Source organism: Pelodiscus sinensis, chromosome 1 (genome assembly GCF_049634645.1).
Source record: "Pelodiscus sinensis isolate JC-2024 chromosome 1, ASM4963464v1, whole genome shotgun sequence".
In the NCBI taxonomy this organism is placed as follows: domain Eukaryota; kingdom Metazoa; phylum Chordata; order Testudines; family Trionychidae; genus Pelodiscus; species Pelodiscus sinensis.
In genome coordinates, this window is record NC_134711.1 from 299,930,515 (window position 1) to 299,958,322 (window position 27,808).

Here is a 27,808-nt window from a genome sequence, read left to right on the forward strand (position 1 = left end):
TTAGCTATCTTCCAGTGATTTGGTATAGAAGTTGATTTAAAAGACCAGTTACAATATCAGGATAGCTGAAATCCCACATTATTGAGTTTATTTTTATAGCTTCTCTAATCTCCCTACTGCTATATTCATATTATTAGAGCATGGAATTACTATTCATAAAGATACTATGGAACAGTTTGATTATTTAAAATTTTTCTTCATTTGATTCTACAGTTTATTTCACATATATTGTCACTCCCTCACCAGCACAATCTGTTCTGTCCTGCCAATATATTTTGTATCCTGGTATTACTGAGTCTTACTGATTATCTTCATTCTACCAAGTTTATTTGATGCCTATTATATTATTCTTATTCAATAGGAGGCACTCTAGTTCACCCATCTTATTATTTAGCGTTCTAGCATTTGTACATAAGCACTTTAAAAACTTGTCACTATTTAGCTGTCTGCCATTACCTGATGTGATTGCATGAGACTCTTTCATTTGACTGTTTCTCATCTGATCTTACCTGTAACTTATTATTATTGGTTACTTTTCTATAATTGCAGTTTATTTCAGTGTTTTTTTCCAAACTTCACAAAATGCATTCAATGCCAGCTACCAGATCTATGTCAATTTTTAGTGCAAGATTAAGACCGATTATTAATGGTCTAAATAAGCACCCACAAAGGTTCTTATACCTGAAAAAAACATCATTGTCCAACTCTGGCAACACAACACACCAAATTAAATTTTAAGAATCTTTTGACCAAGTTTAAGTCAATCACAAGCACAAGAGTTTTCAGCCCCAAAGAGAATGGGTTTGCTTTAAAATCACCAGAAAGACAAATGCATCAACTACAGTTTTATAGGGACTGGTTTAACCCACTATATTGAAGTAAGACTGATTTCACTCTGAAGGGAAGCTTTAGCCTTGACTAAATACAGAAACAGCACTGGTTTAATTTAAGGTGTGATTTTTAAGAACTATTTCAACGGCTGAAAAAGGGAGCAAATATTAATTTTGGATTAAGATGGGCTAGTTGCACTTTAGTTCTAAGTCTTTTTCTAATTGAAACTGAAGGAAGAGTTTATTCCTTTCTTATACATAAATTTACTTCATTCCAATTTGTTACTCCAATGAAAGTAATGTCCTTCCTTGTGTGTGTGATGTAGGAGAACACTAAGAACCCAGTTTGACTTTCTGAATCCTGGTGGAGGGAGCAGGCTAAGCAATTAAACATATTTGACATGAAAATCTGACACAAAATACAGAAGCTCTGACATTTTTACACTTTTCTGAGAGGAACTTTATCAAGCTTTCTGATGGAAGTTTCATTGAATAACATCCTTTAGATTATGAGTAACCAACATGTATTTAGCATTTCCATATTCAGAAGGAAAGTGGTACTTCCCAACCACATTTCTAAGATGCTTTTTTGTAAAATGTTAATAAGTCCTGAATATTTCTTACAAGAGCTGTGTAAGCAGAGTCACACTGAAAACTTATATTCCGCTGCTTATCCACCAATCATAACCACCACCACCACCAAAAAATCTGTCAGGAGAAGGGATGGAGCACTTTATTGCTAGCTTGTCTCTCGCAAGTTTAAGCTATTGCTCTGAAATGGTCTTTCCATGAATTTAGGAATAGCAGTGCAAGAAATTTTACCAGCTGCTAAAAATTAAGGTTTTTGATACTTAAACAAATAAATCAAACCTGTAATCAGAAAATAGGGTAATGTTGTAAAGAGGAAGATCATTAAAGATGTTGCTATCTTGCATCCACAAGATTAAGGATGTAGCATGCAAAGAATATTGTCTCAGTAACACTATACCTCAGATTAAGCAAACAAGAATTAGAGTTAAAATTGCTAGTCACAGTAAAAGTAATCTAGAAACAATAAAAAGAAGAGTGTGACAGAATGGCAATTTCCTGAAGTTCCTTGGTAGACCTGGCTTATCTGATGAAGTGAATTTTATCCATGAAAGCTCATGATATGATTAATATATGGGAGTTAGTCTCTTAAGATACCACAGGACTACTTGTAGTTCTTACTGAATTAAAGTTAAAGTACATGTGGGATCAATTGTTTTAAACAAATAGTTTATGTAGAATTGTGCTCTAGTCCCAAGGAAAGGGCTACCACAGCTCCTCCAACAACTAAAACAGTGGATGCTAATTAAGGCAAACCAGTTAAGTTGTAGCCCCACTTCAGAGACACAACACCTCCGAGCAAGCTCACTTATATTAGATCAAAGTGGGTTCTCTAATTACCAAGAGACAACAAAAGGACCTTTTGATAAAACAGACACATTTGAAATTAAGCCAGAGCCTTTTATCTGATCCAGCAAACAGATAATACCTGGTGTCTAAAAAGGAGTCACAATCCTTGTGAAAGGGTTGGAAGGACAGACACTTACCAGACCCTTATGCTGGAGCTGGGTCAGCTTTTTAGCATGCGTGTAGCTTCTTTTCTTGTTTTTAGTACATTTTCTCTCTTGTACTCTCTCCTTAAGAATAAATGTGCTTGCTTCAGAGATTCCAACGCCAGAAACGAACACTGCGATCATCTAGTCTGTCCTCCTATGTAATACAGGCCACAGAAGTTCACCAGACAAATTCCTAGAGCAGATCTTTTAGAAAAACATCCAATCCTGATTTAAAAATTGCTTGTGATGAAGAAGCCACCATGACCCTTCATAAATTATTCTAGCAGTTATTCTTGCCATTAAAAATGTATGCCTATTTCCAGTCTGATTTTGTCTAACTTCAACTTCCAATTATTGTGTCCTGTTATACCTTTCTCTGCTAGATGCAAGAGGCCATTATTAAATATTTGTGTTCCATATAGAAGCCTAGAGACTGTAAATCAAGTTGTCTCTTAACCTTCTCTTTGTTAATCAGAGTGAGCTCTTTCAAACTATCACTAGAGAGGCATATTTTCTAACCCTTTACTCATTATTGTGACTCTTCTCTGAACTCCCTCCAATTTATCAACATCCTTCTTCAATTGTGAGCATCAGAACTAGACATGGTACAAAACCAGCAGTTGCACCAGTGCTGAAAAGAGGTAAAATAATGTCTCTACTCCTACTCAAGATTCCACTGATGATATAAGATCACATTAATTCTTTTGACCACTGAGACACACTGGGAGCTCATGTTCATCTACTTTATCTACCTCTACCACCAAATCTTTTTCAGAGTCACTGCTTCCCAAGATAGAATCCCTCCCTTTGTAAGGAGGGCCTACATTTTTTGTTCCTAGATATAAACTTCTAAATTTAGCTATACAGGCAGTCCCCGGGTTACGTACAAGATAGGGACTGTAGGTTTGTTCTTAAGTTGAATCTGTATGCAAGTCGGAACTGGCATCCAGATTCAGCCGCTGCTGAAACTGATCAGTTTCAACAGCGGCTGAATCTGGACACCAGTTCCAACTTACATACAGATTCAACTTAAGAACCCCAGGCATCCCCAAGTCAGCTGCTGCTGAAACTGATCAGCAGCTGATTCCAGGAAGCCCGGGGCAGAGCAACTCTGCCTCGGGCTTCCTGTAGTCAGCCGCTGGTCAGTTTCAGCAGCAGCTGACTTGGGGATGCCTGGGGCAGAGCAGCTGGGGTGCTGCCGGGTTGGTCCAGTAGCACCAAGGAGCGGTGCTGCGTGACCAACCGGCAGCGCCCAACCTGCTCTACCACAGGCCCCAGGCCCCAGGCTTTGCTCCACGTCTCCCTGGTCTGCTGGGGGGGGGGGGGGGGGGGAAGGGGCACTAGCTGCGTCCCGCCCCAACAGACCAGGGAGATGCTGAGCAAAGCAGCGGAGGACCCGGGGCCGGACCTGCGGCGCTTCCAGATAAGCGCCGCGGGTCCGGCCCGGGTCCTCCGCCGCTTTGCTCCCCGCCTCCCTGGTCTGCTGGCTCCCCCAGCAGACCAGGGAGACGGGGAGCAGCTTTTCTCACCCCAGAGAGGCGGGCGGCGGGACCAGGCGTCCCGCCGCTCCAGTCCTCCGGGGCGAGAAAATCCCCGTTCGTAACTGCGGATCCGACATAAGTCAGATCCACGTAACTCGGGGACTGCCTGTAGTAAAACATATTTGCTTATACCCAATTTACCAAGCAATCCAGACTGCTCTGAAATAGTGGACTCTCTTCATTATTTACACACAATATTTATTTAATCAGCAACATATCAGTGATGATTTTGTGTTTTCTTCCATGCATCGATAAAAATATTAAACAGTGTATCAAGAACCAATCCCTGAAAAGATCCCCTGGTTGGGGAGGCGGGGGGGGGGAGGGGTGTCTTTGCACATGATAAGAAATAGGAGCCTAAAGTGGATGCCCTTAAGGGAGGAGGGGAGAACAGGGGTACACAGCATATGGGGAAGATGGACAAAAAAATTCATAATGCAATTTACTGAATATATTTAGAGAACCTAAGCAGATTCAGTCTTAAAGGCCAGAAGGGACCATTACGATTGTCTACTGTGGACATCTGCTGCTCAAACAGTAGGGATCAAGTAATGGAAAAGTGACACACGCCCTGAAGTACTGTATATAGTTCTGAAGTTTCAATCAAGCACCAGACATAAGCCAACACCACCATTTATTTGGTTGTGAAGAGTTTAAAGAGAAGCTAGATAATTTCATGGAGGTTAGGTCCATAAAAGGCTATTAGCAAGGGGATAGAAATGGTGTCCCTGGCCTCTATTAGCCAGAGGCTGGAGATGGATGGCATGAGACAAATCGCTTGACCATTGTCTTCAGTCCACCCCCTCTGGTGCACCTGGTGCTGGCCACTGTCGGCAGACAGGCTACTGGGCTAGATGGACCTTTGGTCTGACCCAGTACAGCCATTCTTATGTTATGTTCTTATTTACAACCAATAGAATAAGGAACACATTTTCAGCCAGTGTCAGCTAGCACAGCTCTACTGACTTCAGTAACTAATTGTTTAAGAATGCAATAAGCCATGCCATTTCTGAAGTATTTTCCCTTTTCTCTTGTTTCACTATATGTCAATTTCAGTTCCCCCATTCTAAAGCATATTTAAGATACTGTCAACATTTTTTAAACCTGCTCAAGAAAATAAACTAGGTACTATCTGAATGCATCAGTCATTTCTGCATTATGTATTTTTGCCAATACTGTTCCAGAATAAGTGGATTTCACCAAAAACAATTACAGTACCTCCAGATGATTTACATCTGGTTTGAATCTTAAAAGCAACAGACAGTACAACATCTAGCAAGTTTGGTAATGAAATCCTATGAGACTCAGGGAATGTCTAGACCAGGGGTTCCCAAACTTTTTGACATGGGGACCAGTAAATCCATTCACGAACTTTTGGAGGACCATTTGCATATTCATTAATCAAATGATGAATATTCAAATAAGTTGTTTCTGGTCCTCCCAAAACCCCCAGGGCCAGCTTTAGCAAAGCTTTTGATATGGTCACCCACTATATTCTTGCCAGCAAGTTAAGGAATATGGATCGGATAAATGGACTGTAAGACAGACAGAAAGCTGGTTAGACCAGGGTTTCCCAAACTTTTTACTTTAGTTGGAACCCTTTTTTTCCCAATACTGCTTTTTGTAGCCCAAAAACATAAACACATAAAAAACAAACTGAGAAAATACCAGACATATAACATGTCTGGTATTTTCTCATTAGGTAAGTTGTATTATTACTAGATATATCAGTTTGTAATTTCGAACTGCCTGATTGGAAAATGTGCTCAGGCTGCATGAGCGTGTCTACCAGCCAGACAGTTTGCAACTACTCAAGGGGGTGTGTGGGGGTAGGGGTGGGGGGAGACAATAGAATCCCTGGGCCGGACTAACTCATGCTTTGTGGTGGGGAGGGGGGGAACAGGGGCAGCGTCCCAAGATCTACATATGGCTGGGTCAGTCCCACTCCCCGCAGGCCAATTCATTCCTCCCCCTGCTGCGCCTCTGGCCAGCCCCACTTCCTCCAACCCCCTCCCAGGCAGCCAGGTCCCTCCCGCTTCTCCTCCCAATCTCCCTTGGCCAGCCCCGCTGCCCGCATCTAGCCTTCCTTCCGGCAGCCGCTTCTTCTCCCTCCCTCACCCCCCCCCCCAATCTTCCCCAGCCACCTCCCTGCCCCCAACCTCACACCCCCCGGCAGCCCTGCTTCCACTGGCCCTCCAATCTCCACAGCCTGCCCCGATTCTCCCGTCCAGTGCTGCTTCCGGTGGCCAGCTCTCCCCTCCTCCTCACCCCAGAATTCCCTGGCACCTCCACCTTCCCTTAGCCCTGCACCCTCCTGGTGCCTCCCCCTTCCCTTACTGCCCCTGCCCCCTTTGCCCTCTCTTTCCCTGATACCCACCCTCTCAGCACTCTCTGCCCCATCCCCTCCTGTCCCTCTGTGCCCTCACACGACTTGCTCCATCCCCACCTCTCTCATGCCCACCCCTTCTTTCAAGCCTTCTCCCAGCACCTCCTCCAGCCCCCAATGCCCTTCCCCTCTCCTCTCCTCTGCCAGCATCACCCTGTCCTCCCTCCCACTGACACCTCCCCTCCTATCCTTTCCCTCATTGTCTGCACTTGGCCCCCTGGCATTTGTCTCTCTCTCCTGCACCCCTGTCTCTTGGTCCCAAGCCCCTTCTCCTTCCACTCCTCCCCCTCCACGCAAGCCCTCCGCCTCCACCACTGCCGCCTCCTCGCCTCCGCCCAAGCCCGTTCCCTACCTTCTGCCTTCCACATTGCAGGGCCGGAGGCTGCCGGAGCCAGCATGACCCCGCCACGTGCCTCCGAAGACTTTTAAAATCCCGGGCCGTGATGTCACGTTACGCCCGGGCGTCCTCCCCGCCCACGTGCAACGCCGTACATGGGCAGCAGCAGGCGGTGAGGAGCCGCAGCGCACGGCGGAGACGCTCTGGGGGCAGGGTAGGACGACGCATAGGGGAGGGGGACTGGCGCAGCGGACCCGTGCCCTCTCCAGGCAGAGCTGGGGGAGAGACCCAGCTCTACGTATCGGTGGAGCAGGGCCCCCGGCTCTGTAACTTGCCGGCACTTCTGGGTTCAGGGGCGCGGGGCCCAAATCGGCCTAAGGCCGGCTGCCACCAGGCATGCTGAGGCCCGGTATTTCTTTCCCGTGGCCCAGTAGCGGGCCGCGGCCCATAGTTTGGGAAACGCTGTTCTAGACAAACATTGAGTTTGTGGCAAGGTGGGAAATAAATTGATTCCATGTTAGTTTGCTGCAGACTGTTTATGTGGACCTTGTTGATATGAATTAATAGCTATTTAATGCATTTGGATTTACTCCTCTTCAAAATGGGACTCAAAAGTGTATTAATGAACTGTAAATGCGCATCAGCAGGCTCCACAGGGACAGCAGCTAGTTAATGTGGTGCTTCATCGCATCCCAGTTCAATCTACCCTGGCTTGCCACAAATTAAATATTTGTGCAGATAAACCCTTACAATGGTTAATATTGATCTGACTTCAGATAAGTCTACTCTACAATCTAGTTTGGAAAGGTCTCACTGCTACCCAAGAAGAAGCAAACATATTTGTGCTTTTCCTGTTCTACAGCAGGAAATGTAGATATGCAAAGTACACCAGAACATCTAAAAAAAAGGTCCCAGCCCAAAACAGTTTATAATCTAAATTTAGTTATAAGGCAATTAGGGAAAGATGAAAAAGCACAGGCATAGGAAAGGGAGAGAAGATGTTAACAACCCAAACACAACTTTTTAAGAGAGTCTTTAATGAGAAGTGGATAGTAGACTGGCAGACTGAAAGCAGAAAGAACATTCTATTTGAAGCGTGAATCATGGGGGGAAAAAAAGGATGGAGATGAAAGAAAAGGACAATAAGGCCATCATAGATAGAGCAGCAGAGTTGTAATATTTATACATGAATGTTAGGGAATTGTATTGAATAAAGCATTACTAAAATTCCAAATTGAGAAATGAACATTCTTACTGGATCAACTATCAATCCTGGTACTTATTTGCCTTCTTGTAAAGTGCTTTAAGACCTATTGCTAAAAAACATTACATAAGTTCCGTGAGTTTAGAAGGAGAGTTGGAAGGGGGCGAGGTACACTTGCTAGTCTTTAAAACTAAACTAAAACCAAAACTTCCTGATTTAAATAAAAACTCTATCAATAACCTATTCAGCTAAAGGAGAGAATGCAGGCAGAAGCCCAGCAGCCGAATGGGGGCTCTCGTGTTTATTGCAGCCAATGTATCATGTATGATTACCTGCCCTATGGACAGGTGGCGTATGTGTGCATTCGGTGCAAGAAGTTCCTGGCTCTCAGACCATGTGCAGCAGTGGTCTCCAACCTTTTTACACCCAAGATCACTTTTTAAGTCTCAGAACAGGCGAAGATCTACTGCCCCGCCCCTTCCTTGAAGCCCCGCCTACATTACATGAGGAAATCTAATGTAAATGTACTGCGCAGGTGCGTAGTTCAGAGAGGGCTCAAGAGCTACTCTTAGAGCCCCTGAGATCTACCGGTAGATCGCGATCTACTGGTTGGTGACCACGGGTGTAAGGGCTTTGGAGGCCAGTGTGGCTGAATTGCTGGAGCTAAGGGAGGCTGAGAGGTATGAAGATGAGGTGGGACAGTTCTACAAGGTCCCAGAGAGCCTCCAGTCAGACAGCCCCTGTGCTGTTAAGGAGGATGAAAGACTCAGGAAGGAGAACATTCAACTGGAGCAGAGGGAAATGATCCCATAGTTGGGACCCTCCTTCCAGAGGATGTTATGATATCCTCTCACACTAAGGATACATCTCTGGGGGAAGGAACTCCAGTCATTAGGAAAAGGCATGTGTTAGTAATGGGGGATTCAATTATTAGAAATATACATAGCTGGTTTGTAATGATCAGGAGAACTGTATGGTGACTTGCCTGCCCTGTGCAAAGGTTGCGGATCTCTTGAGACATCTAGATAGACTTATGTGTAGTGCTGGGGAGAAGCCAGTGGTCATGGTACATGTAGGTACCAATGACATAGGGAAGGGTAGGAGAGAGGTTCTGGAGGCCACATTTTGGCTGCTAGGAAAAAGTTTGAAAACCAGGACCTCTATGGTAGCATTCTCGGAAATGCTTCCAGTTCCATGTGCAGGACCAGGTAGGCAGGCAAAGCTTCAGAGTCTCAATGCGTGGATGAGACGATGGTATAGACAGGAGGGTTTTAGATTTATTAGGAACTGGGGAAACTTTTGGGCTAGGGGGAGCCTATACAGGAAGGATGGGCTCAACCTAAACCAAAATGGAACCGGGCTGCAGGCACTTAACATTAAAAAAGTTGCAGAGCGGTTTTTAAATGAAGGGCTAGGGGAAAGCCGGTGAGCGTGAAGGAGCACATGGATCGGACAGAGACATCTTTTAGAGGAGGGTCTATTAATAGAGATGCTCTATGTTTTACTCAGGATGAGAGGATGGGAGTATGGGTCAGATCAGAGGAGATACAATCAAATGAAAGTGTCTAACATATCAGGAAACGGCAGACCAAAAATAGTGACAAATTTTCTAAGTGCTAGAAGTCTAAATAGTAAAATGGGTGAACTAGAGCGCCTAGTTTTAAAAGAGGATATTTATATAAAAGGCATCATGGAAACTTGGTGGAATGAGGATATAGTCATACCAGGGTACAAAATATATTGGAAGGATAGAACAGGTCATGCTGGTGAGGGAGTGGCACTATACGTGAAAGGAAACGTAGAATTAAATGAAGTAAAAATCTTAAATGAGCCTAAATGTTCCAGAGAATCTCTATTGATAGTAATTCCATGCTCCAATAATAAGAATATAGCAGTAGGGATATATTATCCATCACCTGATGAGCACAGTGATAGTAACTATGAAATGCTAAGAGAAATTAGAGAAGCTATCAAAATAAAAAACTTGATAATAGTGGCGGATTTCAACTATCCCCATATTCACTGGGTACACGTCACCTCAGGATTTCTTGATACCTTAAATGACTGCTTCTTGGAGCCGCTGGTTCTGGAAACCACAAGGGGAGAGGCTATTCTTGATTTAGTCCTAAGTGGAGCACAGGATCTGGTTCAAGAGGTAAATATAACTGGACTGCTTAGAAACAGTGACCATAATGTAATAAAATATAACATCCCTGTAGTGGGAAAAACACCTCAGCAGCCCAACACTATGGCATTTAATTTCTGAAAGGGGAACTACACAAAAATGAGGAAGTTAGCTAAACAGAAATTAAAAGGTATAGCGTCTAAAGTAAAAGCCCTGCAAGCTGCATAGAAACTTTTCCAAGACACCATAATAGAGGCCCAACATTTAAATGTATACCCCAAATTAAAAAACACACTAAGAACCAAAAGAGTGCCACCATGGCTTAACAACCAAGTAAAAGAAGCAGTGACAGATAAAAACATCTTTTTAAAAGTGCAAATCAAATCCTAATGAGGAAAATAGAAAGGAGTATAAACTTTGTCAAATTAATTGTAAAAATATAGTAAGAAAAGCCAAAAAGGAGTTTGAAGAACAGCTAGCCAAAAACTCAAAAAGTAATAGCAAAATGTTTTGTAAGTACATCAAAAGCAGGAAGCCAGCTAAACAACCAGAGACACCCTTGGACGATCAAGATAATAAAGGAGCACTCAAAGATGATAAAGTCCTTGTGGAGAAGCTAAATTAATTCTTTGTTTCAGTCTTCATGGCTGAGGATTTTGGGGAGATTCCCAAACCTCAGCCATTCTTTTTAGGTGACAAATCTGAGGAATTGTCCCAGATTGAGTTATCATTAGAGGAGGTTTGGGAACAAATTGATGATCGTAACAGTAACAAGTCACCGGGACCAGATGGCATTCACCCAAGAGTTCTGAAAGAACTCAAATGGGAAATTGCGGAACTATTAACTGTGGTTGTAACCTATCTTTTAAATCAGCTTCCGTACCTAATGACTGGAAGATAGCTAACATGACACCAATATTTTAAAAGGGCTATAGATGTGATCCTGGCAATTACAGACTGGTAAATCTAATCTCAGTACTAGGCAAATTAGTTGAAACTATAATAAAGAGTAAAACTGTCAGACATATAGATGAACATAATTTGTTCGAGGAAAGTTAACATGGTTTCTGTAAAGGGAAATCATGCCTTACTAATCTGCTAGAGTTCTTTGAGGGGTCAAACAAACACGTGGACCTGGAGGATCCAGTGGATATAGTATACTTACATTTCCAGAAAGCCTTTGTCAAGGTCCCTCTTCAAAGGCTCTTAAGGAAAGTAAGTTATCATGGGATAAAAGGGCATGTCCCTTCATGGATTGATAACTGGTTAAAAATCAGGAAACAAAGGACAGGGATAAAAGGTAAATTTTCTGAATGGAGAGAAGTAACTAGTGGGGGGGGGGGGGTCTCCCAAGGGTCTGTCCTAGGTTTAATCCTAATCAATTTATTTTTTAAAAGATCAAGAGAAAGGCGTAAACAGTGAGGTGGCAAAATTTGCAGATGATACCAAACTGCTCGAGATAGTTAAGACCAAAGCAAACTGTGAAGAGCTTAAAAAAATCTCACCAAACTAAGTGATTGGGCAACTTAATGGCAAATGAAATTTAATGTTAATAAATGTAAAGTAATGCACATTGGAAAAAATAATCCCAACTATACGTACCATATGATGGGGACTAATTTAGCTACAACTATTCAAGAGAGAGATCTTGGAGTCATTGTTCTTTGAAAACATCCACTCAGTGTGCAGTGGCAGTCAAAAAAGCAAATAGAATGTTAGGAATCATTAAAAAAGGGATGGAGAATAAGAGAAAATATCTTAATGCCTCTACATAAAAGCATGTTTCGCCCACATCTTGAATACTACATACAGATGCGGTCACCTCATCTCAAAAAAGATATATTGGCATTGGAAAAGGTTCAGAAAAGTGCAATAAAATCATTAGGATTTTGGAATGGGTCCCATATGAAGACAGATTAAAAAGACTTGGACGTTTCAGCTTAGAAAAAAGTAGACCAAGGGGGGGGGGAACATGGTAGAAGTCTATAAAATCATGACTCGTGGAAAAAGTGAATAAGGAAAAGTTACCACCACAAGAACTAAGGGTCACCAAATGAAATTAATAGTAAGCAGGTTTAAAACAAACAAGAGGAAGTTTTTCTTCTCTCAGCGCACAGTCAACTGACTTCAACAGGGTTCAAAAAAAGAGCTAGATAGATTCACAGAGGTTAGGTCCATTAATGGCTATTAGCCAGGGTGGATAGGAATGGTGTCCCTAGCCTCTGTTTCTCTGGAGGTGGGTTATAGGGGAGGGATCACATGAGGATTACCTGTTGTGTTCCGTCACTCTGGGGCAGGGGTCTCCAACCTTTTTAAGCACAAGATCACTTTTTGAATTTAAGTGCAATACAAGATCTACCTCAAACCCAAATCCCATGACTCCATCTTCTTTGTGCCCCCTTCAACTGAGGCCTCACATCTGACTCACCCCATTCTCCCTCCCTTCCCCATCCTCCCTCACTTTTCCCAGGGAGGGGCAGAGGGTTGAGGTGCAGGTTCTGGTCTTGGATTAAGGGATCTGGAGTGTGAGAAGGGCTCTGAGCTGAGCTTGGGGCAGGCAGCTGGGGATCCGGATGGGGCTCTGGGTACGGGCTCTAGGAGGGTGTTTGGATGCAGGGGTGCTTAGGGGTGGGTAGAGGCCTGGGGTGCAGGAGGGAGTACGTGGGTGGGGTAGGGTTTCAGAATGTGGGCTCCAGCTGGGCACTACTTACCTCAGGTGGCTCCTGCTGGGTGGTGGTGCAGTGGGGCTAAGGAAGGCTCACCCTGGCGCTGCACCACTCCCAAAAGCAGCCAGCAAACTCCCTCCCAAGCCCTGTTGTGCCCTCCTCTCTGCTTTGTGGAGATAGAATAAAGAAGGGGAGGGGGCACCCTGACATCAGCACCTCCTTCCCTCCCCTGCCCAGCAAGCAGGAGGCTCCTGAGGTTCACAGCTCCAAGGCCAAGGACAGAAGATGCACAGCAGTTGGCGGAGAGGCAGCTGAAGTGCTGTGCTTGATAGCCTCTTGGTCAAACCAGTCAGAATCATCTGTCAGAGGCTCCAAGAACTACCAGTAGATCCCAATCTACTGGTTGGTGACCACTGCTGTGGAGCATCTGGTATTGGCCAATGATGGCAGACAGGATACTGGGCTGGATGGAACCATTGGTCTGACCCAGTATGGCCGTTCTTATATTCTTATAAAAACTAGGTGCGTTAAGTAATGCACTCTGAAAAACATTACCAAATTAATTCTCAATGTGCTTGTGAAGTAGGGAAGCAACCTATTTTATAGATGGTGGGTGACACAAAGAAATTAAGTGTCTTGTCTAAGGTTTCACAGGAAATAGGTGACAGAGCAGAAAATTGAATCCAGAGCTCCTGAGTTCCAGCCCAATGTCTTATCTTCAAGACAATTCTTTTCATACTGTCATCTTGCTAGTGCAAAATAGTTCCCAACAGTGTATTTTCAAATGTTTTATCCTGACTAGTTGCAAAATAATTTAGGCAACAGATGAGGATTTAATGTGACAGCTTTTCTATGACAAAAGCCAGTTTCAAAAGTCTGAAGTGGAGGCACAGTGTTCAACAGAAGCTTAACTCAATTTAAAAAGTACAGGTATGTAGTTGTTAATGAACAACATTATAGATTTTCCCACTAGCAAATTGTTCAAAAAGAATACAAAAAATTGTCTGTTAAACACAAACAGCAGCTGTAAAAATATGGGGCGTGGATCTAAACGGCTGCGGCTGCTATACTGCACAAATCCTACCAGATCAAAGCAGAAGTAGATTCCATTTATATCAGAAGTATACAGTCAAACGTACAAACCATATTACAAAATGAAGTAAAGCCTTTTTGTTCTTATTACCCACCACCTTCAAATTCATGATCATCTCTTCTGACATCCCAAACTGAATAATTCTTTCATGTCACTGCTCACAAAGAATTCCATTACACTCTACCCATGCTATTCTGAGACTATCATCTCCCTTTATGGCACACTTTTCAAAATGTTTTTTATACTCCAAGAAAGGTTTAAAAACAGATGGTTGTACTCAATAATTAACTTCACTTATCCAGTTCTCTATGCAGCTGCTTATTATTCCATTTAAGTTTTTTGATAACTATCACATCTGAAAGTGTTACAGGTAAGTTGATCTGTATGTTTAAATGCAACATTTTACACTGTATTTCAAATTATTGAATATCTATTGGGTGATCACATAATATACCCTACTTCCTGCATACACACAAGGGACAGAACTAAAGCAGCGACTGATGTTTTGTCACCAAGGGTAGAATTTAGTCCTGCAAAAGGAATTTAGTAATCTTTTTGTAGCACAAAACAAAAATGAACCCAACTCTCCCGCAACTATGTTGACTGTGCAGTGCTTACTGGAGCAAATAGTAGCATGCGTTTACTGTCACGAACATACAATTGATCTGAACCTTGTGTAGTCATGATCTAGCTTCTGTCCTATTTCAGCTGCTTTTCTGACAGCAGAAACATAATAAAGATAGCATTTATGGTAGACATTACAAATAAATTTAATCCTGTTACCACAATCTAAACCAGATATTTGAATGGCTGTACTTTCAAATCAGCAGGTGAACTTTAAGAATACCAAAGTGAAAGGTTATAAACCTATTGGAATATTTCGCTAGACCACTGGTTTGATTTAGTTATCAATCTTCAGCAAATAAGAAAAAACTGCAAATAAAACCTTATGCTTATCAGAATTTTCAAGACACCTTAACACTATTTTTGTTTATATGCTACATTTTCATAAATTATAACTTGAGGTTGAATTCTTCCTGAGAGCTATAAGAACTTTAGCTGCAGCATAGGCTTTCAACACCTCCAGCAACCCTCCATAGTCACTATTGTTTAATCATTATCATACACTATTTTCAAACCTTAAATGCTATTTCTAAACTACGCATCCTCAAAATCTCCTTAAGGCCCCAAATCTATTTGTAGGTTATGAATAAATTAGAACTCTATCAACTTGCAATTTCAGTTTCACTGTGTTCATTTAATGGTGATTTCAGGCGCCAAACATGCCCATTTACTACTGCCTATTTAACTGTTAGTTTCTATTTTTAAGAATAATTTTCTCTTCCCCTTTTGTGTTTAATATTGGCACTTTCAAAGTCACCACCACAAAAACTCACTAGATCTTCAACACAATATTTCATTTTCTTCTTTTCTTCCTGTACTAAGAAATCTGGAAACAAACCCTTGTATTAGAGGCCTGATACGGGGCAGGTCCTGCTCTCAGAACCAGATAACAACTGGGCTAATATTACATAAATATGCATTCTTAAGAAACACTAAGTAAAAAGTATTTCACGAAAAAAAAATCCTAATATCAAGTGGTAACAGAACATCCCAAAAATCAAGGATGGAGATATCAAGGATAATACAAAAACCTCTCTCAAGAATAACAGAAACACACAGACTTCTCCTAAAAGATATGGTCAGAATGACAGTATATAACTTGTTTATTTCAGGGTATAAAATTCTCTCAGAGGGATTATTTTTGGCCAGTGTAGGGGACAATGGAAAGTCCCACCACTGACTGAGCATTGTCATTGTCATGAGCATATGTGTCTTAGCATCCTTGTAAAATCTACCAGATGCTATAACTGTGTTTCATCAACAGTAAACCTTGCTGAGTGCCTTTATATCTTCACGGATCTTGTGGTCATTGCCATTGGGAAGTTGGCTCAAGATCTGCTGTGTCAACTATCTGCACAAAGCCGGAACAGCACATAGGGAGAACACACAAATGCAGTCAAACATACAATCATATTCTTTTCACCGTACAACTCCTTTTTATCTCATCTTTATGCTCTGCTTCATGAATTTTGCCCCTATACCTGGAATAGTCTTCCCTTCTTACCCCACATCTTCAGGCAAGAATGCATACTGTAGAATTCACACCCTCACATTTTACATGCTGCAGTAACTACTAACTGATGCATTGATCCCAGCTATTTGTAGTAAGGAACTTAGATTTACAGAATACTGTTCCTTAGCCCTCCCAAACATCCTGCCACTCCCTGCAATTCCAGCCCACTGCCAATTTAAACTCACAAACCTGGGGGCAATATTAGGGCCAAAGAGCACCAATCCTTTCACTAGGGGCCACTTGTCAGGTGAGGAGGAAGGGGAGGAGGAACTGCAGAATTCATGGAGGGAAAATCTTAAGAGGAGAAGGGTGACAAGAAGCTGCACCTGGCCTGAATATGCAGATTTTTAGTCCACTGCTTCCCCAGTGCATGGTCTTAAGCAAGTCATTTAACCTTTATCTTTCTCACTCAGATCCTAACACACCTGTGAGATAGAAGAATAATGTGTGCTCTGAGAATCACCACAAGTACTATGTAAGTTCTAAACAAATAAGAGTTGCAACACTTTGAAATGCAAAAAAAACCCAGCACATACCATCCTCCTCCCCACACAGGAGGCAAGCCCAACACCTCCCCCACTGAATAGCAACTTTTGTTTAGTATATAGAGAGAAAGCATACAGATAAGATTGGCAACATTATTTCCTTACTAAATTGTGGCAGTGGGAACACAGCAGCATCTTTAGCTAGCCACAAAAATTTTCAATATCACATAACTTAGTATAATGTGATAATTTTTAGACACACAAAAAAAACCCCTGGCAGATTATATTTTTTTTTCTGTCAACTGACAAATCTATAAAAGAAACAGCCAAAGTGATCAAACGCTGACCAGATGGTAATCCTAGTTTCAACACAATAGTTAAGGTTAATATGATCATTCCATTACAAGTTTTTCTTGTCAGTTATAACTTGACCAAGTTTATACAGGGCTTTGGTTCAAATGTCCACTGCAATGGATTCTTTTCAGACAAAAATAATCATAAGCTTTATTCTTGCACAAATGCTGTTTTCTTAAAAAAAAAACAAAACCCTGAGTTGATGGTATTTCCGACAGGGAGAACTATTAATAAAATGTTGAATCTATCAATTTAAATGCACAATTCAGACAAGAAATTTAGAACGTTCAAAGTTAAGGTCTCTGATTCTGGTGCATTTAACTTTCCTATTTTAATATTGTTGGGGCTTTTGCATTGACTATTAAGTGTTTGCGATGGACATAACTAACTTTTTTCCATCAGAAATGTCTTTCACTTAGGAGTGTAACGTGTAGTGTATTCTTTTTAATAGGTCAAAGAATGCAAGTCTTTTTTATCGCCTCTACAAATAACAGTAAATAAAAAAAACAAGAAGAAAACATCTGAATGAGAGTAGGAACAAATGATATAATGCCAGAGAACACTTTTTAGGGGCTATACCGCTTATTTTTTTTAGATAAGATTCTGGTCCAATTTCAACCCTTGCTTTGAGTAAGTGCTTCTAACATTTTTAAAATGTAAAATAAAGCATCTGAGATACTGAAAAGTGACTAGTAAAAAGTAATTTTACCTGAAAATTGTTTTCTGTGACTCTGTTCCACCAAACCATATTGATGGGTACTCCTGTTTTACACCTGTCAGCCAGACAGCCAATAGCGTTCTTTGATTTTCGTGCTTTTGATCCCACCGGAACTATCCTCTCCTCCAGCATCCCCAGTCGATACTTCCTTGGCTACGAAAAAGAAGGAGAGAAACCAGGCCACTCCTAACATCCCTCAGTCTAGAGCTAAACTAAAATAGATAACACATCTCAGGATGATCTCTGGATTGGTGGAATAGGAAACAATTTGCAAGTAAAATTTCTCTGAGACTGTTTCCTTCAATCCCGACTATGAGGGTCTCACTAACGATGCCTTAGAAAGGAAAGCAAAACAACTAAGGCAGAAGTAAAGTATCTGTAAGCAAACTGTTGCAACAGAAGTCAGCCACTACAGCCTGTGCATACAGTTTGGTGAATTTCATGAAAATGAAAAAAATATATATATTTGGCAAAACTCTTCCATTAACACTTCTCTGGTTTTATCCTATAAGACAAAAACTGTTGTGGCAGAACAAGTAAAAGCCTGTATACAAAGAGACCTTGGTACCTTCTAACCTATATTCCTCTCTAGCACATACCTTCAACCACACAGGATACTGAACTCTGACACATTATTTGGGAAGGATCAAAGGCTTCCACCAAATCAACAGGAAGTCAGCTTTATGGGAAAAAAAATATTCAAAAGCATGGGTCGAAGGAAATTTCAAATGCAAGATAATTTTGAAGTAATTTACAACAGAACTCATGCAATGAAGGCAAAAGATCTTCCCTCTGTCCAAATTAATATTCAGTAGGCCAATTCCAACTATATTTCAAATGAAGAGAGACATGAAATACAATAATGGAAGAATAAGTGAAATGGACTCTAATCATTCAAGAAAGCAAGCCACACTTTTCAGAAGCCAACATGCAAAAGGTGGTTATGACTCAACAAATAAAGGCCACCAGCATGTGGACTTTAAATAATTTATTTTTTATGAAAAAAGCACTGGAAACTGAAGCCCTTTTCTCAACAAACAGGCAAACCACAAGAGCAGTGCAAACTTCCCCATGTTGTCAATATCTATGTATCCTAATCTAGAGCACAAACCAACAGGAACACACTTCAGAGTTTAGGCTTATTTAGAGCCTGGTTATTTGGAAAAGGAGAGCTAAAAACAAAAAAGAGAAACTGAACCAAGCAGTTAAGCAGAGGGAGGCTGTTCCCTTTATAACTAGATTCAGATTCTAGAGGCATACAGTGAAACTGAATTAAGGTTCATGGAGGGGTCAAAAACCAAAACCAAACACAAACACAGGAAGGCCAGTTGTATGTCACAAGCAATATAGGATCCAGTCTGGACTAATAAAATGTCTAATTCAAAGCCCTCCTAACAAGACTCAGGAATTAAAAGACATCTGTATGTAATAAAACATAGGGGCTTTTGAAAATCTTCTAATGTCAGAGCTAAGTGACTTATCAGCCTACATCCAATTTTCAAAAATGACTAGGGCTTGTCTACAAGGTGAAATATACTGCATGGCAAGCCAGGGTCTAATGCTACAGCGCACCAGGCTGCTGTGCAATAATTCACAATATGGGCACTTCAACAGCACAATGGAAGCCTTGGAGTGTGGACTAGAACTTACACATTCACTCTAGTTAGCACGACCATCCAATCAGCATGCAGCAAGATGTGTGATAAAGGCACATTCTGGATTGCCATGCTATACAGACATGCCTAAAAAAACATGAATACAAGAACACAAATGTCTGCAATTTCAGACAGATATGAAAGCCCTGTCAACGTTTAAATAATACACCAAGTTCACACTCAAACTATTTGATCAATGAAAGTGCATCCAGGTCACGAAGTACATCCAAGTCTACAAGAAAATGGAAGAAAGGAAAGGGAAAAAGAATTTCTGGAGGGAGAAATTGGGCATGATCAGTAAGCATTCAGGACAGGAAAACCAAAACACTGCAATATTCTTGCTCTCTGTAATTTTGTTTGTTACCATAGGTAGAGGATTATGCCTGGGATGGAAGGCAAGGAAAAAGGACTACTAGAGAATGCCTAGAAGCTATGACATACTATGAAAAGATGATTTAACCTGCCCAATAAAGTTCAAGGGGTGCTTGATGAAAGGGCAATTCCCTAAGATGAATTTAAAAGTGACTGTCTGAAAGAAAGACTCCATCAGGTAAAGAACAGCAGCAGCAGCAGACTTTTTGTGTACTTTGACATTGAAAATGTTTGAAGGCAACTGAAATTTAAATATTGACCTGGTGAACAATCCTGAGAAGCATCAGAGAATTCCTACTAAGAAATGTCTTCACACCAAAATATTCTGACAGATGAGCAACCTTGAATCACCATGTGCTCAGAAATATCAGCCCATATGTTATTTGTTCCCCATTCATCCAATATAGAGTCCCAGAGAATTCTAGCAAGTCTATTAACTTGTTCATTTTATTCTGCTAGATGGACTGTTTTACTGTATTTAAAACCTGTAGGGTACAAATGAAGCTTGTCTAGATTTATTCCTGTAAGACAAAGAAAAAACCTTAGGAAGACACAAACAAGATGCAAGGCTTCCTTGTCCTAGGTACTTTCATCCAAGAACAGAATCTGCATTATCCTCAAGCCTGATGTTTTCAGTGTTGCCATCAGGATTTATACACTGGGAACTGAGCCACCATATTCCAAAAGCAATTTTGGAAAATTTAAGCATAATATTTATTTGCATGTGAAAAGATATACTGATTTTCTGAAATGCATTTATACCATTGATGAACAGCATTTTCATGTTGGAAGGGATGTAAGACAAATAACCTGTCCCAAGGATCTTACAATCTAAAGTAGAGTTTAGAAGACTAGGAAAATGAAATTAAAAATGCATAATGAAGCATTCAAAATGCAGGGAATAAGAAGGTCAAGGATTCACCTGCAACCTTTACTCTGCCCCTTGTAGTCATGCAGTATCTGTGTGATCATACACTTCTATAGTGACATTCTTCCTGTCATTTTAGATACAAGTATCATCTTACAACATGTATGGAGGTTTAGAAAAATCTTTCCCTCTTCATGTTCCATTACAGACTTATGAAAAGTAGAAATAACATGCTATCAACTTAACACACTACATATGTATTAGAGCAAAACATAATTATAACAGAAACATCGTGCAAATATACAACAGCCAAAGAAATGTCCAGCAGATTTAGCTTTGTAGTTAAGGTAGAAAAGATATACAGCTGATGAGTGTTGACAAACCTTTTAAAATGTCTTTTTTCTAAGATATGTCTCACAGAATGACTAAGTAAATGAAAAAACGAGGAGTCCTGTGTCATCTAGAAGACTAACAGATTTAATTGGGCAAAACCCCACTTCATCAGATGTGTGCCACAAGACTCCTTGTTGTGTTTGGGGATACAGACTAACATTGCTACCCCTCCACTATAAGTCAATGAAGATACTTCCGTCATGAGATATACTGACTTTATTTAGGTGTATGCCACAAAACACCAATTAAGTTGAAAGCTAGAAGTTCATTCTTTCAAATAGTTACAGAGAAATGAGCTTTTTACTTATAGAAAGTTTTAGAAATTGATGTAAGTAAATGTATCAGATATCACATACAGCCTGAATATAAAAAACATATTAGGGAACACAGCACACTTACACAAATAAAATAAAATAAAATATCAAATCTGTTTATCAGTAAATAAATATTCTGTGGAACTCTAATGAACAAATGAAAACTGGATAACAGAATTTCATAAAACCGTAAAATGGAGACCAGATAGCATGGCAGTCTTGATACATATCTTGCAGCAAATAAAGCAGTTTCGCCACATTAAAGAAAAAGCTTTATTCTAACTCTTTCTGTAGGAGAATAATCTTGTTTCCACATTTATGCAATAACTTCTTTACAGAAACAAGCAAGTGATTGCATAACTGTTTATAACATTTTATAATTGCAATAGTATGGTATAAATTGCAGAAGGTAATTTTACATTTGAAAGAAAAGTTTAGTATAGTAATGATCTGAACTCTTCGTAGCACAATCCCGCAAATTACAATGAGCGATGATACAAGGCTGGGGTTGCTTGGTAGTGAGTATTGAACTAACTCCTAAGTGTGATTTATATACTGGATTTCTTAGATGGTGTGTTAGAATGTCAGAGGAGAGCATTTAGTTTCCACGTGGCTAGATACAGTCATAAGGCCACCAACTGCAAGCAATTAAGGCAGAATGTGTTTAACTACCTAAACATGGATGGAAAAATTTTCCTAGAATGACTCCTCCCTCCCACAAGTCAGCCAGCCAGCCAGGCTGAACCAGAAGGAAGATGTGTCACCTTATCCCTATAACAAAGACATTTGAATAACATGGTAATTGGAGATCAAAGACAGAAGGAATGGGACAGGGAATTTTTCAGGAAACTCAGCTGGGCATGGAGGGACTGAGGAGAGGGGAGAGACACAGAAAGACAAGAGCTAGGTTCCAAGTATTCCTTCACATCCTACAAGAACGCTGAAGAAGTGGTCTGCGTTGCTCAAAAGCCTGTTTCTTTCACCAACAAAAGTTGGTCCAATAGAAGATATTACTTCATCTACCTTGCCTCTATAAGAAAGCAAGTCTGTTCTGTTTTTTTCCCATAACTAGGGCAGCCATTCACACATGCTCATAGTATTGGACATTCTGGTAGCCATGGCAATGGAGTGGGCCCACCCCTGCCAGCGTGAGAGGTCATGCTACAGCAGGTGCATCATTTTGAGGCGCTCACTGCCTGGTACCTGCCAGTGTGATTTTCCATGCACCATATGTGCAAGATCAAACCAGAAGAATGGCAGTCTGCTCTTCAAAATGAAATAGAATCTACCCTATCAGATTCTAGACAAAAACCACATCATGTTTTGTCTCAGTACTGGAAAAGGGACAAACTAATCAAAAGGGGGACTGTTCAGTTTACACCCTCCCTACCTGTAACTCAAAGAGGGAAACACACCTTACTTAGCTTGCAGAGAGGCACAAGATTAGAGACTAAATAGGTATGTAGGCTGTTCTGAAATATCTCTTGCTAAAGCTTTGTTCCTACAGCCAAATGTCCATAAATTTTGCAATGAAATAAGTGATTGGAATACAGGTGTATCCCAATCTAAGAAGTGCAAAATTCTATTCCAAGAAAGGACAAAAGGCCTCACACTTGTGGGCAGAAGAGACTCAGACAAAAAAGGGAACAGGTACACCCCCACGGCCACATGCTGCAAAATGAAGGAGTAAAGCCTTTTTTAGTAATAGCCAAAAGAAAAATGTTTCAGTGTAGTACACTACATATGTAATAGTGTGTCATTTTCATTGCATTTTTTTCCCCTCAGGAAAAGAGGAAACAAATTTTCTTTAATTCTTAGTAGTTTGTTGGGTGCATAATACATCCTTAATACAATCTTAACTTGCATTAATTTAGAACCGTTGATTGTATATCTTAACAACCAAGAAACTTCTTTAAGAAACTTCTTTGGAGGATAGGGACATAATTCAAAATGACCTTAGCAAGTTAGAGAAATGGTCAGAGGTAAACAGGATGAAGTTTAATAAAGAGAAATGCAAAGTGCTCCACTTAGGAAGGAACAATCAGTTCCATACATACAAGATGGGAAGCGACTGTCTAGGAAGGAGCATGGCGGAAAGGGATCTAGGGGTCATAGTGGACCACAAGTTGAATAAGAGTCAACAGTGTGATGCTGTTGCAAAAAAAGCAAATATGATTCTAGGTTGTATCAACAGGTGTGTTGTAAGCAAAACTCGTGAAGTCATTCTGCCGCTCTACTCTGCACTAGTTAGGCCTCAGCTGGAGTACTGTGTCCAGTTCTGGGCGCCACATTTCAAGAAAGATGTGGAGAAATTGGAAAGGGTACAGAGAAGAGCGACAAGAATGATTAAAGGTCTAGAGAACATGACCTATGAAGCCAGGCTTCATGAACTGGGCTTGTTTAATTTGGAAAAAAGAAGATTAAGGGGGGGGACGTGATAGCTGTTTTCAAATATCTAAAAGGATGTCACAAGGAGGAAGGAGAAAATTTGTTCCTCTTGGTTTCTGAGGACAGGACAAGGAGTAATGGGCTTAAAGTGCAGCCAGGGAGGTTTAGATTGGACATTAGGAAAAAATTCCTAACTGTCAGGGTGGTCAAATATTGGAATAAATTGCCAAGGGAGGTGGTGGAATCTCCCTCTCTGGAGATATTTAAGAACAGGTTAGATAGACATCTGTCAGGGATGGTGTAGATGGAGCTTGGTCCTGCCTTGAGGGCGGGGGGCTGGACTCGATGACCTCTCGAGGTCCCTTCCAGTCCTATGATTCTATGAAACACCTTGGAACAATTATGGATAGTTCTCTGAAAACTTCCATTAAATGTACAACAGCATCCAAAAATGCTACCAAATAGGATAGAAATTATTAGGAAAGGCATAAAGAAATAAGACAAGAAATATAAAGCTACTTATAAATTCATGGTGTACGCACATCTTCAATACTGTGTCAAGTTGTGGTTGCCTTGTCTCAAAAAGAATATAGTAGAACTGGAAGAAATGTAGAGAACGAAAAAGATGACTAAGGATATGGACTAAAAATTAGGGGCTGCTTAGCTCAGAAAAGAGACTAAGGAGGAAGTAACAGAGGCCCATAAAATCCTGAAATGTGCGGAAAGCATGTTATTTACCCTTTCACAGAGCATTAAAAACCCAGGGTCACCCAATAAAATTAATAGGCAGCAGGCTTACTACAAACAAGAGGAAATACTTTCACACAAATCACAACTAACTTTGGCACTCATTGTCATGGGAGATAGCCTCTGTTGTCAGAGCTGGGAAAGGGCAACAGAGGATAAATCACTTGATGATTACCCGTTCTTTTAATTTCTTCAGAGGCATCGGATATTGGCCATTATTGGGAGACAGGATACTGCCCTAGATGGAACTTTGGTCTGACCCAATATGGACATTCTTATGTGGTGTTGGCCAAAAGTATAAAAGGATTCAAAAATAAAATTTTCATAAAACAAACAATAAAAGGAACAGATCCATTATGACCGTTAACTAAGGGAAAATATAAAAAAACTGAATTATAGAAGACATGCTTTTTATAGTAGGTGATCTCAGTGATGTATATATGCATCACAGTATACCTTGTATATATGCAAGGTAGCAGAGCAGAGGTTGCAGGTTGAAGCTTCACTTTTGAGTGCTTAATAGGCTTCGTATGGAATTATATTTAATTTCATATTAGTCAACTAATTTTTACAATTTAAGAAATTAGTTTATTACATTATGAACAAAATGTGATGAGTTTATTTTTTTAGATTAAAAATAAAGATAGGATTCCCAGGTGAGTGTTTGCTACTAAATGACTCGATGTTACTAGGTGCTGGTCCTAATTCAGCAGAGAATGTAGGCATAGATCATCTTCAACTATATGATTAGTCCCTTAGACCCATTTAAATACATGACTCAAGTCACTGCTTCAAGTTAAGTATGTACTTAAGTGTTTCGTTGGGTGAGAGCCAATGTTCAATACCCTACATAACTGAGCCAATCAATAACGGTTTCAAGACTGTGTACACATACCAGTGGAAAGCTATATAAAACATGATAAGAACAAACAGGCTGGCTGATAGAGGGAGGAGCAAAGGAGGCAACTGCACAGGGGTCACACGTCAGCATCAGCCCTGACCCTGTCCTTTTAAATAGTGCTGCAGTAGCAGTATGGCAGCAGCTGTGGGGAACTCTGGAGCTCATAGACATAGAGAAGCATGGTAGAAGGGAAGCCCAGAGTTTCCAGCCTCTTTAAACCCTGTTCAAGTCAGCAGAGCAGGGCTAAGGGAGGCAGCAGCAGGGGGGCAGAAGCTCCCTGGCACTTTGAACCCTGACCTGGGTCCACAGAGGGGCAGGGCAGGGAGAGGGGGCAGAGTGAGTGAGGAAGGAAGAACCGGGAATGAGAAGATAAGGAGAGATCCGAGCCCTGGGGGTAGAGATGGGTATGGGACTGCAGGGAAGGAGGACTGAGGGGGGGAAAAGGAACCAGTCTGGGAAGCCAAAATTACAGAGGGATGCAAGCATGGGCAGGCAGGGACTACTGGGAGAAAGCGGGGGGGGGGGTGCACAAGACTGCTGGAAGTCAGAGTTGAACTAAGGGAGGCTGGGGTGGGCAGAGGGGGTATAAGAGGCAGCAACTGACCAGAGGGTCCCTATGATTGAGGGGTGGTACTCAGGATTTCTCTAGGTGGGGAAGGGGTGGCTTGTGGCTCCCTTTGAGGAAAGAAGATGGGGGCCCATTGGTGTGTTGTTCTGGGACCCAGAATTCCTGTCAGCAAGCCTGAGAACAAAATGTGCCAAAATACATTGCTACTGTCAACAACTGTAGAAACATAGTATGAGCAGGACAAAAGTGGAAATTAAATCTGATTCTTTGAGAGACTGAAATATTCCAGAGGAAACTTGGAAAGGTTTAGGCAAAGCTTAGCTCTTCATCCAAAGAATACTCTGTATAATACAATTGCTAAACATGAAATCTGGAAGACACAGCAAATTTGAATAAGGAGCTTGTTTCTGATGAATCTCAATCCAGATACTGGAAAGGTATCTTCCACTTTTCAGTCCAACTTGGAGAAAATCTTGTGTTCCTAACTTTTAGTCATCCAGGGCCAGTTGAGAGATTCTGAAGGACTAGAACTCTCATTATACAGCTTATGGTATAGGTAGAGAGATTAGTACAAGCAGTACAGAAACACACCAGTAGGATGGCCAAATGAAATCACAGGATGGATGATTCACTCATTCCAATCACTGCACCAACAGTTGTCATTACATTAACAATTAATCACTAGCACAGGGTACATCTCCATGGCAATAAAAAACCTGCAGCCTCAGAGTCTCAGAGCCCAGATCAATCGACTCAAGCTCACCGGGCTAAGGCTCTGGGGCTAAAAATCATAATGTAGACATTTGAGCTAGGGCTGAAGCCCAGGCTCTGAGACCCAACCCCTTTCCAGGATCTCATAGTCTAGGCTCCCAACCCCCTGGACTCCAGCCCAAGTTGGAACACCTATATTGTAATTTTATAGTCCTACAAGCCCCCGTCAGCTGACCAGGGCCAGCCACTGTCATGCCGTATATCTTTATTACAATGTAGATATATCCATAGAGATCTTCTAAAGTTTTAACTCAGATAAAGAACCATTCAAAAATGCGGGGAAGTACACCAAAGAAAATTACTGGAACCATTAAGGACAGTTTAGTTTCAGTGGGTTTGAAGGTATGAAGAAATAAATACAAAAAGTAAAGAATGGTATTCGCTGATCTTCCAGGCTGACCAGTGAAGCGGTAACCATAAGTCTGGATTGGTGGTAACAGTCTCAGAGCCAGTTTATACAAAAATGTCACTGGCTTTCTTTAAACCTATTAAAGTGCCACCCCCTTAGCACTGGTGATTACAATGCATATTTGATTATCATGCATATTTTATGAGCTATGAAAACTATCTACCAAAGGAACCAGAATGAATTGAAAGAGCTTTGTTAGGCTGAAATAAATGTTAACTTATGGTAATTTAAAATAAAATCTTTCTAAAAAGAAAGTATTTCAATATATTAATGTTGCGACAGATTGTAAAACTCCAAAGAATCCAAGTTCAGGATGACACTCCATCCTTAGCAAATGGCATTATGCATTTTGGAAGACAACAACAACAACAAAGGTACAACATCATTAAGTTAAGGACAGAGTGTTAATCTAATATTGAATATCCTGGCTCTTGTTATCATGCATCACAAATATGTTATTTATGTACTGTAGTTTGTAATAGAAAACTGGATTTGTTATAAGAAATTTTCAAGTATCTATCTATTAGGGTAATGACGTTGAGGGAGGTTTAGCATTGTCAGTACCTCCACAGACTGTTCAGCTCATTGGAAATTTTTCATTTTCAGTATCTGGTAAAATTTCTTAATTTGTGTTCTTAGATTTCCTGAAACTTAAAATTGTAGTGCAGCATTGTAATAATTACTTGATGAGCAAAAGAAAATATTTTACAGTCCCAAGTATGTGTTTATCAAAGGCTATTTGAAGGTAATTTTTAAAGTGTTCATGTAAAATTAAAGAGTTGGGTTAATTTTTCAAAGCCAATCTGAAGTGGACTGATTATCGCTGATTAAAAATATTTAATGTTTTTAACCTCCTAAATATTATAAGCACCTCAAATAGCCCCAAGCACACAAATCTATATTTCTAAACACTGTCTGCATATACAAAAAGCAAGGAAATTCATAGTTAAGGTTACCATGTCC

The 27,808-nt window shown here is 40.8% G+C and overlaps 1 protein-coding gene across 6 annotated transcripts in view; it reads right to left on the minus strand.

Moving 5' to 3' along the window:
- Positions 1-27,808, minus strand: part of PAN3 (poly(A) specific ribonuclease subunit PAN3) — a 115,419-nt gene that overhangs the window by 48,500 nt on the left and 39,111 nt on the right. For 4 of the 6 annotated variants that reach the window (XR_012900724.1, XM_075919222.1, XM_075919221.1 and 1 more), the window contains one exon: positions 17,451-17,612. The exons of the other annotated variants lie outside the window; for them this stretch is intronic. Coding sequence is in view for 3 of the 4 variants with exons in the window: in XM_075919222.1 (XP_075775337.1) it covers positions 17,451-17,612 (162 nt within the window). In the remaining variant the exon portion in view is untranslated. The remainder of the gene's footprint in view (positions 1-17,450; positions 17,613-27,808) is intronic. 6 annotated transcript variants of the gene reach the window in all.